The 13,202-nt window shown below is 45.6% G+C and overlaps 2 protein-coding genes across 2 annotated transcripts in view; one reads left to right on the forward strand and one right to left on the reverse strand.

Annotated features, from left to right (window-relative positions):
• arhgef49 (Rho guanine nucleotide exchange factor 49) overlaps positions 1 to 10,158 on the forward strand; it is a gene marked incomplete at both ends in the record, with an annotated part of 56,488 nt that extends 46,330 nt beyond the window's left edge. The window contains 3 exons of the mRNA XM_080753589.1: positions 4,440 to 5,065; positions 6,863 to 7,008; positions 9,321 to 10,158. Of these exons, the coding sequence (XP_080609715.1) occupies positions 4,440 to 5,065; positions 6,863 to 7,008; positions 9,321 to 10,158 (1,610 nt within the window). The remainder of the gene's footprint in view (positions 1 to 4,439; positions 5,066 to 6,862; positions 7,009 to 9,320) is intronic.
• On the reverse strand, positions 1,341 to 1,739 carry LOC308307856 (small ribosomal subunit protein eS24-like; the record flags this gene model as incomplete). The annotated part of the gene is made up of 1 exon (XM_080753163.1): positions 1,341 to 1,739. The coding sequence occupies one exon, from the start codon at positions 1,737 to 1,739 to the stop codon at positions 1,341 to 1,343; it is 399 nt and encodes a 132-aa protein (XP_080609289.1).
• Positions 10,159 to 13,202: the final 3,044 nt, after the last annotated feature.

A 13,202-nucleotide genomic window follows, 5' to 3' on the forward strand; every position in this document is an offset into this window, starting at 1 on the left:
GGAATAGAACCATGGAGAGAAAATAATGTGTTGTCTAGGGTTTTCAGGTGTATGTAGGGGTTGGTTTGGTCAGAGGTCTAAGTCTCTAAGACTAACAGAAATCCCTTGAGGGTCATCTTCATTGTTGCAACTGTGGACATTGGTCCACTGTGGTTCATCTGGCTTTGTTGGGCGTCAGAACACAATTGGCCCTTCTTTGGAGGAGGGAAGCCAGGGCGGGGAGGATGATATTGGTCATTGCATGTACTCTTACGGGCTGGGGGCGTTACCTGTCGGCAGGGAGTGTTGGGCGGGAGGAGTAGGACGAAGGTTCTGCGTCCTCCCTGGCAGGTGAGTCAGTAGGACAGAACAGCAGTGACAAGTACACAGAAAAGTGTGTGGAGGAATTAATTGGCATAAAGACTAAATTGGGGAGAAAAAGAGAAAAAAAAAATTGGCAACTCTAAATTAACTTCACACCAGTGTGAAGTGAGCAGTGCTATCTTTGAGTTCATTTCATTACGCGTGCCGTGAAGCTTGGCCAATGTGACCCTGGCCATACGTACAAACAGAGACCAGTTGACCAATGATGACAGTCCGGACAGACACAGGATAAACAGACAAAGCCAGATGTAGGAGCGGTTAGCACCGCTAAGAATAGCTAAAAAGTTTCTTGTGTATTTCTTACCGAGTCTTTGTTGCGACCAGGGCCATAGCGCGTCTAATCGGCGCTCTCGCGCGCGCACGCGGGGGAGTTTCCCAGGCAGGATGTAGCGTGTGGACGTTATTCCAACAGTTCCTTTCTAGGAACCAGGATTATTGCATGTTTTATGTGTGGGTACCTATGGGGACACGTGACGGGATGAACAAACTCCACACAGAAAGGCCCTTTCGCCAACCCCACCTAAGGTATGGGCACTGATGACGCGGGGGACATAACACGCCCCCAGCTGTGAGGCGACAGCGCTACCAACTGCAATACCTGTTGTACCCATTGTACCTGTCTGTCTGTGTCCCTTTAATGCTCATATAGTATACAGTATATGGAGATCTCAGTATCTGTCGGTCTGCTTGTGTCCCTTTTATGCCCATACATGGAGCTCTCTGTATCTGTGTGTACTTCTCTTTCATGCCCATATATGGCGATCCCTGATGTCATCTGCATTATGCCCATAATTGGATTGGTGGTTCTGCACAACCGGATCTCCATATATGCCTATACAGTATATGGGCATAATGGTCAGATCAGTGGAACTGGACAACCGCCTAACCGATGAGTTATTTTTTATTTTATTCGATTTTTTAAACTTTTTTATTCGATGACAATATCTTGAACATGAAGCTCCTCCCCGAACCCAGGCTCACTTCTTGCCAGCAGCGCCGACCGATGCCTTCTTGGTGCCTCGTACTTTCTTCATTCTGTTCTTACGCTCCTTGCGCTGTTTCCTGGAGGTCACCTTTTTATCGTCTGCCGTGTCCGTGTCTGTGAGTCTGTGTTTGGCCTCGTACCTCTTGGCGTCGCCTAGGGAGTCGTACACCATGGCGAAACCCGTCGTCTTGCCACCACCGAATTGGGTCCTGAGGCCGAAGACGGACACCACGTCGGGAGTAGTCTTGTACATCTTGGCAAGCTTCTCCCCGATCTCAGCCTTGGAGACTGTGGGCTTGCCTGGATGGAGGACAGTGACGTCCATTTGTTTCCTCTGAAGCCACGGGTTTGGCATGAAGTTAGGGGTCCTGACCCCCACCGTGTCGATCATCTTGACCTGATCAGAAGAAAGGATCCTGAGGTATCCTACGAGTTAGGTTCTGGCGATGAACTCCCTCTGGTCCTCTGCAACACACACACCGAAATGTAAGTCGATCCGTCGGACGGTTGATCCTTGATGTCATCAGCATATGCCCATATACGGTCATCTCGGAGGGATTTGCGGTTTTGGACAATCGGATCTCCATATATGCCTATATACTGTATGCGGGCATATCGGTTGGATCTGCGATTCTGGACAATCGCCTGCATCCAACCCACCCGACGCCAGGCACTGCACTCCCTCTGGTCCTCTGCGATGCAGGTGCTGCGTCATTGGACTGTTCTCGTGATATGCACGATGTGCAGACACACACATACAAACAGATTTGTGTAATTTAGAGTTAGATAATGTGTAATCTTGCTGTACCCATTTGTGTGCATATCTTTGATGCTCTAATCTGAATACCTTTCCAAAGTGACTCATTTCCGAACTCAGCATCTTCAAATTGAGTTCAACATCGGTCTCTCCCACACAGCCAGTGTGGTGAGACGTCCTGTGATGTACAGTACTCACAGGCAGACCGGGCATACAGCCAAAGCTGCAAAAACATACAGATACACATCATTTAGAAACATGCACTGTTTGTCTCTTATGCACATATGCACACTGACTCCCAGTGACATTTTCATTTCGGTTGAAGGATGTTATGTCATAATAACTATTATCAACCCCCCCCTGCCAGACCCACTTCTCTCTCTAAATAGGCTCTACCCCTCCCCCTCGTCTTGTACCATAACTTTCATGATGCTGTAATCCTTCTATGGAGAACTGCCTCTGGGCTCCCTCCTCAAATCCCTGTACTTGTACAGTATCCTCATATCCCGTATCCGTCTCCCTCCCATTGCACGCAGAGAGGGTGAATCACCATGCATTGCGTGTCAAATCTAAATGGCAATATTTCAGCGGGGCCCTGCAACAAAGCCTGGCATTTTACAATCTGGCCCACTTACTGATATTAATTATTAAAAGCTGTGTCCACGTTTTGCGCCTCCCTTATGCAACATCGTGCCCAATTTCACAGTGAATATTCTAGCCTTTTGGCCCCGTTCAATTCCTGCATTAATACCCTGAGCTTCACTCACAAAGGAAGACGTTTGGCCCTGGACGGGAGGTCCAGTGTGTCAGTCAATATGGTGTAATGTCAACGATTGACCTTATTGCGAAAGCCGTGTCCCTCTTGGCAAGATCAGCATCTGTCTATGCATTGTTAGCCAACATTTATGTAAGGGCAGCAGTGGCTCAGGTAGAGCCGCTTGGGATTCTGGAGGTTTTTCCTGGTCGATCCCCACTGAAGCATAGTGTCGAAGTCTCGTTGAGCAAGACACCGAGCCCTTAACTGCCCCTGATGTTGCCTCCGCCTTCAGTGTGTACGCTACATCAGAGGTCTTCAACAGGGGGTCCGGGACCCCTAGGGGTTCCTCAGATTTACTACAGGGGGGGCTGCCAAATCTTTGTGTGATAGGATCATGTTTTTTTAGCATCCCTATTCTTAGTGGAACATTAGCCAAAAAATAGCAGATCTATAAGCTCACGAGTCACGACGCCTCGCACTGCGAGGCGTCTTGAGCTTGTAGATCGGCTATTTTTTGGCACAGAGGATTGGGAGAAGAAGAGCAGACTAGTAGGTATTGACAGTTCAAGAGGTTAAATGTGTGAAAATACACATTGATACTGTGCTGTCAAACAAGCCTAAGCTGTATAAGAAATCGATGAACATCTGCAACACAATTTTATACGATATGTAGTGGGGGTCCCTGCTCCATCTCTCTCTCAGCTAAGGGATCCTTGGCCTGAAAACGTTGAAGACCCCTGCGCTACATTATATAAATAGGCTTGGCACCCTAATCCTCATCATCTGCTATTGGAGTATAGCGTTTTCACTTTGCTACATAAAACCTTTTATGTGTGTTTGTTTGTTATTTTCACAGTTCTCTTAATGCTGCTCTCCTTCCTAAATCTTGAGAAAGAGATTTCTAATTTCACTTGAAATACTCTGTTAGATAAACGTTAAAGCTGCATTGTGCAGGCCCGGGTCCCGGGTTCGAGTCCCAGGCGATCTTTGCTGCGTCTCTCCCCCCACCTCTCTCTCTCTCCCCGTTTCCTGTCCATCTCCTCTGTATGCCATAAACAAAGGCAGAAGATCCCAAAACAAATACCTTTAAAAAAAGAAAAAGCTGCATTGTGCAATATGTTTGATAGTAACAAGGCCTGCATAATACGTACAGTACACACTGTGTGAAGGTTTTGTTGTTTATTTTCCTCCTTTCTAAACTCCTCCGTTACTCTTCAAAATACATTCATAGAGAAGTTGACATTTGTATATTACACTGTATACTGTACGTACTGTATGTTAAGTTAATGTTTGCGTGTAGTGTGTGCTTCTACACAATAAAATACACAATGTTAATTTAACAATGGCCCTCATCAACTTGAGGATGTTACTGTGTGGTGTGTATGTGTGTGGGTGGGTGTGTGGATTGGAAGTGTGTGTGTGTGTACTTGCACACAAGGAAGCTCAGAAAGAGATAAGACCGATAAGAACGCAGCAGGTAAGAAAGATAAGAGGGCACGAGAACAAATTATCTACGAAGCAATTGATAAGAGGCAATTGAATGATCGGTCCGTCTGTCTCGTTTTCTCCCCCTCCAGCTCCTGCTGCGGTGCGCGGCCGCTCAGAGCCACGGGGCGAGGAGCGGCAGGGCGGTCCGGGCGTCACGCGATCGGGGCAGCACCGCTGGAGCACCGTCAGCAGCCTGAGCGCCGACAGCGGCGTGGTGGGCCTCAGCGACGAGCGCGAGGAGGAGGACAGCGAGCCCCGCGCTGGGGGGCGCCACCACCACCACCGGCGCAGCCGCGGGGGCGGGGCCGACGTGGAGCGCACGGACAGCGGCATCGGGCCGGGCCTGGCCCGCGGCTGGAAGCGGCCCTCTGCCTCGCTCCGGGCCTGGGAGGCCCAGCGGCCCTGCCCCGACTGCGGCCAGCGGGACGGCGGAGCCTCCACCACCAGGGAGCGGGGGAGCGAGGGCATGTGCGAGCGCTGCTCCAAGCTGCGCACCGAGCGCAAGGAGGCCATCCTGGAGTTCCTCAACACAGAGTCGAGCTACGGCGAGGACCTCCGCATCATCAAGGAGGAGTTCTACTGCCCCATGCAGAGCGCCGGCCTGCTGACCGCCGAGCACCTGGCCGTGGTGTTCGGCAACGTCCAGGAGCTCATCGATGTCAACGAGCGCTTCACCGAGCACCTCCAGGACAGCATCGACCAGGCCTTTGACCAGGTGACACACTCACACGCACACACACACACACACACACACACGCACGCACGCACGCACGCACACACAAACATGAATGAATCATCCATTTCAGTTGCTCTGTAGTCTTTACCATAATCTTTATCTTATCATCTCATTAGTGACCATTAAGAGAGATAAGGAACACTGACACAGTGTCAGACAGGCACGTGCACACATACGGTAGGCATCAAAGGGGGCTTGAGCCCTTTCCCTTTTATCCGTCTGTAATAAGTGCCCTCTCCAAACCATGAATGCAGTTTTTACTATGGTGAAAGAAATGCAAATGCCCCCTTTTCCATGCCATACCTGAAGGCAGCGTTCAAGAGAATTGCCTTGTCCAAACTCTCCTGAACTAGAATGCAGCATCTTATGTTGAAAGAATTGCGCTCTCCGTGTAGGAATCCATGCCGTTACTCCACATCTCCAGTATTGACTTGATTATGTTTAATTCAACACACACCGATAATAGCCGACCAACGCGTCACGCTGCGACACGCTGTGAGCTTGGAGGTCTGCTATTTACAATGTTTCCTCCAAAAGTGCCCTTTTAGAAATTTCAGCCCCTGCCTCTTGAACATTTTCTGCATGTCCATGGTGTCAGATGAACACAGTATCAGTGTACTACTGTGCGCTGTGCTCGCATTCATGAGCACGCAGATCCACACATCAGAAGGCGCGCCATCCCTCGAATCCAAAACTCACATTGTTGACAGTAGAAGGTCTTTTCTCCAGGGTGAATACGGTGGTGTCGCTTCAAATTAGCCAAGTCACTGAAGCTCTTGTCACACTGTTTACAGGGATAAGGTTTTTCTCCCGTGTGGACCCGCCGGTGTCTCTTTAGACTACACGAGTCAATGAAACTCTTGTCACACTGTTTACAGAGGTAAGGTTTTTCTCCAGTGTGGATACGCTGGTGTCTCTTCAGAGCATCTAACCTACTGAAACTCTTGTCACATTGTAGACAGTGGTAAGGTTTTTCTCCGGTGTGGACACGCTGGTGTGACCTCAGGTGAACTGACTGACTGAAACTCTTGTCACACTCTTTACAGATGTGCTTTTTCAGATGACGTGTCTTTACTTCTCCTGGTGGAATTAAAGCGAAGTGCTGAGCTCTGCGATAAGACCTCGGTTCATTTGTGTCTTCTTGTTTCGGTCTGGTTGCAGAGCTGATTGTTTGCTGACAGGCTGCCAAGCGTATCGGTGCATTTCTATGCATTTTACCACTAATAAATATACCTCTTGCTCTCACTCTGACTAAGTGAAAGTCTCATGGTATTTTCACACCTTATAGGCCAACCAGAGATCTGGTCTGATGACATACACAACACAAACCGTTGTCCAGTATTGTAGGTGGATCTTCATCTTACTACTATAATCCGAGAGGGGTCCCCCAATTCGGATGGCGAGCACAGGAACACTCAAAATAAACTGGGTTTTCCCCAGAGGCATGAGCATGTTATAGGCTATATCTTTCCTACCTTCAATAGTCTTACATGATGAGTAATTCAAATTTTTATAAAAGATTTTGATGTCATGCTACACACGTCATCACCATAGGCATGAACCGTGACATCACAAAATCGCCATGCCTCACGTGACATCACAATATCACTCATGGTGCAAATCGCGATTTCTTTTGTCACAATAATCGCGATATGACATTTTCATATCGTCCCATCCCTAAACCACACACACATTTGATTGCATTTGTACAAGTGGCTGTTGTGCTGACTTTGGCGACTGACCGATATGGGCCCCTCGGCTTTGCTTCCCCCGCAGAGAGACGAGGACCTGCTGACGGTGTGCATCGGAGAGATCTTCCTGGAGTTTGTCAACATGCTTCCTGCCTTCCAGACCTACTGCCTGCAACAGTCCACCTCAGTCAACATGCTCAACACCCTGGAGAAGGAGAAAGAGCTTCTCAGGTACAGTACACATTACATTAACCCATTTAGGCCTAGAATTATTTAATTCTTTAACTATTGAAAAATAGCACCAAGTGCAGCACTGCGAGCTCTTTGAATATATCTTTTTAAAAGCGAACATTTGTAACTCAAATATTTGCTTCTGGGTGTTTCCTGGAACAACATACTTTGAGGTGGGTCATTTTGGGGGTCCTTGACATGAAAAGGTTTGAGAACCACAGATTTAGAAGAAGGATTTAGAATCAGGTCAAAAATATTCAAAGACTTTTGTGTTTTCAAATGTTCACGATTTTTCAGAAATAGATCTGCAAAGCTCGCAGTGCGGCACTCAGTGCCACGCTGTGAGCTTGTTGATCTGCTGAGTTAAAGCAGACTGCAATAAAATAAATTAAAGACATACAATAAAGAAACAAGAACAAAAAACAAACAAAAACAAAGGAACAGGCGAACAGCATCAATGTTCATGAAATTATCCATACACATATAGTCAATCATTCAGTAGTGTGCTTTCTGATGTTTGTTAGTTCATTAGGTGTTGTTTTGAACTTACTATGGAACAGTGTCGGCTCTGACTTCACCCGAATAGTGTGTACACATATAAATCATCCATCTGCCATCCACCCAAATGAATGTCTCTGATATATAGAGCCGTGCCTGCACGGACATAACTTATTAATCAGTTCTGCGAGGAGCCCAAATTAAATGTCAACGTCCGTTTTTGCTGCAGTAGAATAGCGGTAGAATAGTAGAAGTAGGAGCTCTGCCCACTCTCCATTTGCGAATGCACAGGACACAACTGGAAAACGTAAAAGTTAAAAACCTAGCTTATAGATAGATAGATAGATAGATAGATAGATAGATAGATAGATAGATAGATAGATAGATAGATAGATAGATAGATAGATAGATGGATGATAGCCTGTGTATCCGGCAGCTGCTTTCTACTCCAAATCATTTCACTGTGTGAACCTATGAATTAACATTTGATCATGGCCGCGAATCCTGTCAGTGGGACGCCAGGGAGGGAGCTTTAAAGAATCAATGAAGTTACAGCAAGCTGCTTTGCGTTGCTTACATTAGGGGTCTTCCAACGTTTTCAGGCCAAGGACCCGAAGCAGGGACCCCCACAACCTTTTCAGAGATTCCATATACTTTCATTGTTTGACAGCACGATCATCAGTGTATTTTGGATTCATGTCAATTTGTGTTTTCAGATATTTAACCACTTGAACCGTCAATACTTAATAAACTTGACCTTTCACTCTGTACTTGGTCTGCTCTTTTTCCCCTCTATACTAAACCTTTTTGCCTAGTTCTCAAAATAAGGAAACTAGAGTTCAAGTGGTTAATACAAAAAAGGAGAAAAAGGTTTCTATCACACAAAGATTTGGAGGACCCCTTTTAGTAACTCTGAGGACCCCCTAGGGGTCCCAGACCCCCTGTTCAAGACCCTTACATTACATTATGCACTGTGTACCTTATAGCCTCTCACGCTGTAGATGGCCATGAGCAAACAAGCAAAAAAGATGGCGGACTTGGAATTCAAGAAAAGACACCCAAATTAATAGTTTCCACATTAATTATGTATTATATCACTCAACCGCAATGATCTGCCATAAATCAGAATGTAATTTTTTATTACCCAATTCCGCATGTTCCGCGGATAACCACTATACCATCTTTACTATGGTATAGAATCGTGCTCAGACAGTCTCAGATGCTATAACCTTAATTGAACTTTTATACCCATGTGCAGGGCAGCCATTGAGCAGTATATAATATCAGAAATGAAATATGTACTAATGCGCATGTGTCTGATGTAGCTATTCTTTGTGCTTTTAAACCATGTTGAGAGCTTAATTTACGGTAAATCTTAGTGGAAGGGTTTTGTGGGAATGGCATGGGTTTTCAACTGGCCACTTACCATCACATACTCATTTATTAGGCCTTTGTAGCCTCCTGAAAACAGTGAAAAGTAATTGTTTATTTGAATTGTTTACTTCGACTCCATTTAATTTTCAGGATTCTTTGTTTCATTTCTTGGGTAAAGGTCTCTTTGGGAGTTATGTTTCTTCAGTGCTGTGCTATGTAATTCTTAATGGAAGAGACAGGAGGCTATCATTAATTCAGAACAGGATCTAATTTGAGAACAGAGCTGAAATCATTGCTATTTTTAAGCCCAGACAGCCCTATTACTGAGGCAGTGCTGTGGTTCACGTTAATCAACTTAAAATTCCTTTCCCAAGACACACAAAGTGTAAGCACGTATCTCATTCTCTCTCTCCTCTCATCTCTTTCAACTCCCCATGTAGAATCTTTCTGGACGTGTCGCAGAATGACAACACGGCGTTGCGTCGCATGAACCTGCGCTCCTTCCTCATGGCTCCGCTCCAGCGCGTCACCAAGTACCCCCTCCTGCTCAGCCGCATCAGCAAGGCCACCACCGAGTGCCACCCGGACCACGGGCGCCTGCGCGAGGCCAAGAGCCGCGTGGAGTCCCACCTGGAGCACATCAACATGAAGACCAAGCAGGAGGGGACGGGCGTCACCTGGTCCCTCCGCTCCTTCCGCCGCGACAGCCGAAAGAACCGGGAGGTGATCAACATCGAGATGAGGGAGGTGTCCATGAAGACTGTCGGCTGGGCTAGGGAGAACACACGCTTCGTCATGGAGGGGCCCCTCCAGCTGTCGCAGCCGGCAGACGGACAGTGGGTGAAGAAGGGCAGCAAGGCCCTTAAGTTTCAGAACGTCCAGAGTCTGCTGATGGTGAGGACGCAGCGGGGGTCCGGGGAAGGCCCGGGGCAGGGCCCCGATCTCTTGAACAGGGGGGATCAGGGGGACAGAGGGGGGGAGACCATCTGGGATGGTGTCCTGGTCCTCATCAAGGACAAGAGCAGTGGGAAGTTCACGGTGCTGAGAGAACCCATCCGCCTGGGGAACTGCGTGGTGTCGGCAGAGCCAGACTGCGAGGACACCTTTGAGGTCCTGGACATTCGGCGGGAGTCCTTTGTTTTCCGGGCCTCTGACAAGTCCCGCACACAGCAGTGGTTCCGTCAGATCAAGAGATACGCCCGAGACCTGGGCCCCTGGAGGAAAAGACGCAATGCCCTGCCCAATATCATGATCAACACGAACCAGACGCGATCCTGAGACTCAACATCTCCCTCTCTGATTGGATATGTTGCTGTATATAACCCCTGCTCATTACTACTGACTACTAAACTGACAACGCAAAGCATTTCTGACTAACTACATCAGGACTGAAAGAGGCTGGTAGACTCGGTCATAATACAATTATAGCACTTTTTTTTCTTTTTACAAAACTAGAAGTGCTCCATAATGTCACATACTGTTGTATGGAGTTTTAAGCTGTCTAAAAGGCTATCAGCCACTTGGACAACCAAAAACGTTGACCTGGGTTGGGAGCTATGCCAGCCTTGATTGTAAAAGACTGTTTGCTCTCTTGAATAAAGAGAGATGTGTTTTCAGTATCCTAAACAAGGTGTCTGTGTTGAGAAGCATGACTGAACATTCAACCGAAAAAAAGAAAATCTGTAAAGTCATTTTTTTAAGATGCACAAATGAGTGGAAAAACTACAATTACCATTTAATGAGTGTGTAATGGGAGACTTGGACCACAGCTTTGTTCAATTGTTTGTTTTTACAGTGGTGAGTTCAGTCACTGCCCTCTGTCTCCCTCTGCTGTATGTTGGTGGGATAGCAACATACACTGCCAGAGAGGCAGTTAACAGGCTGAACAAAGGACTGACCTACTATATCACTGTGTTTAGGCGAAGAAGTCATGTAGCAGCAATAATCTCTGCCAATTCTGAAAACTACAGTAGCTATAAGTATTTTAATTCATCTACATTTCCTTTGGCTTTCATGGAGATTGAGTTACTTCTATTTGGAGTATGGGTTCAATTCAACGCCAGTAATTGAGGCCTGTCGTTATCATTACAGGATCGATGGGCTTTGTTTTCAAGTAGCATACTAATGCTAAGTAATGCATCATTCCATGAAAACGCCAGTGGAACTAAGATGATGATCGATTAAGAGCTATACTTGGGAATCCTATCCTGGCTCTCACCCAGCATCTTTGTGTGAAATGGATGAAGTCAAACGCTCCTTGACTGTGATATTAGTGGGCCATGAAGTCCACCCATGCCCTAAACATGCCCTATGTTGCCACAGGGTTTCAGACATGTACTATTGTGTGGGCAGACTAAGTGATGAGATTTTGTGCCTTTGGTATTTGATTACCTTACCCTAAATTGACTGAAATATTTGTAACATGTCACAGTAGCATTTGTGTTTGAGACCTGGCATAGAGTGCCCTCTGTCGCAATGTTGCAAAATGGCACTTCCCTGAGATGAACTTGCAGGCAATAGTAATCAATCCATCTACTTTACCTGGCTGCTAATAATATACAGTAACTCAGTCATGATGAGCTGTCTCCCTATCCTGTCAGTTGTGTGTGTTGTAACGGTTTCTGATGTTTTTTTTAATTTATTTTATGAAGCTTCTGCATTTTTGTTTGACGCACTTTATTATGGCTTGCTTTCCATACCCAGAAAAGGTTGACAGTACTCTCTCCAGAAGATCTGCAGTTGATAGAAACTAAATTGTATTGTCTTTGTTTATTCACCTGTAGCCTCCCTTACCGTGAGTTCAAGAAGTATTTCACATGTCTGCAGGTCGAGGCAATACAGTTGGCTTACGCATCAAACCAAAATTATGATGTAACCGTTTTGACATGTTAATGTCAAGGAGTAGCACTGCTAGAACAGGTAGCTAATCACTGTGTTTGAATTGAAGGCATAGAGAGCACAGAGCTCCACCTGCCTGCTACTCTTCCATTGGCACCCTCACTGTTAAAAAACTCTCTCAGCTTCCACAATTTCAACAGTCTATTACCACTTCTGTGTCAAAGGATGCCGTTGCAGAAAGAGAAAAAAAAACACTTTTCCAAAACAAATGTGCTGAGTTGTATACATTTTATTTTCCGTTGCAATTTTAAGACCTAATGTAAAATTTCCCAGTGTAATATATTGTGAATTATATTAAATATTTTAAATGCAGCCTGACTTATTGTTGTTTCTCTCATTGTTATGGAATAACCTGTGAAACGCATTATTATTGAGTAAAAATAGTCACCTCAAATATTTTACTTTGCACGCACGTCCCAGTTTGATAATGGGAAGATGTAAATGTGTCACGATCAGATAGCAAGATCCATGACTTGGTGGAAGTTGCTTGATCAGACCAGGGTCAGGTGGGATACCTGACTGACAACATCATAGAGACAAATAAAGGGAATTGGTAAAAAAAAAAAGCTGGTCAACAGCTAGTTAGTAGTACAATGTCCAAAACCACTGAACAATTCCAAGGACATTTCTATATTGGAGTAATTAATTAAAGACAGCGCTGGCCAGGAAACAGTGGCAAAGGGCGAGTAACGCTAGGCATGGATACATGGATGAAGTAATAGACTGGGCCAAGGGCCCTTGACTACCAGGCGGCCCTTGGGCCACAATACAAGGCTGGTCTACAATTTACAAGTGTATATACAGTAGGTAAACACTGTATAATCCCGTTCAGATCCATCTAAAAAAATTGAATAGTTTAAAAAAGCATTGCAGATGCCCTAGCCCTTTTTCAGTGGTATTGTGTGTAATATTGTAACATTTAGAAAAATGGACTTTTAATATTCATGAGCTGTATGCCATAAAAATTCAGGATTTTAACAAAAAAGCTTGGAATAATTCACTGAATGTGAATATATGAAAGTTTGAAAAAATATATTAAAGTTTTAAGAAAATGTACTTTTACACAATATTTTATTTCTTTTCTGTACAGTACAAGGCTCCTCCTATATTGCTGTTTGACTAACAATGCAAATGTAAATACACATGCCTTACAACTCAACTAGTGCTTGCAAGCCCACCCGACTGCCCATTCTGGGAAGCGCATGGCGAGGCCCAAAAAGAGTCTAAATCCATCCATGTAAGTTGCTCTGGACAAGTGTCTAAATATTACTAATAAAGTTACGTTTAATTCTCTATGATAGTGCTAGCACTATTTTGTCACGGAAAGGCAAAACTCTGCATTGTTGGTTGCGGTGTCAAGTTAAAGGGAAATTATTCAACAATCTAACTCACCCAGGACAGTCAGGACCACCTCCCCAGATCAC

Source organism: Nannobrachium achirus (assembly GCF_963921795.1).
Source record: "Nannobrachium achirus genome assembly, chromosome: 22".
NCBI lineage: Eukaryota > Metazoa > Chordata > Actinopteri > Myctophiformes > Myctophidae > Nannobrachium > Nannobrachium achirus.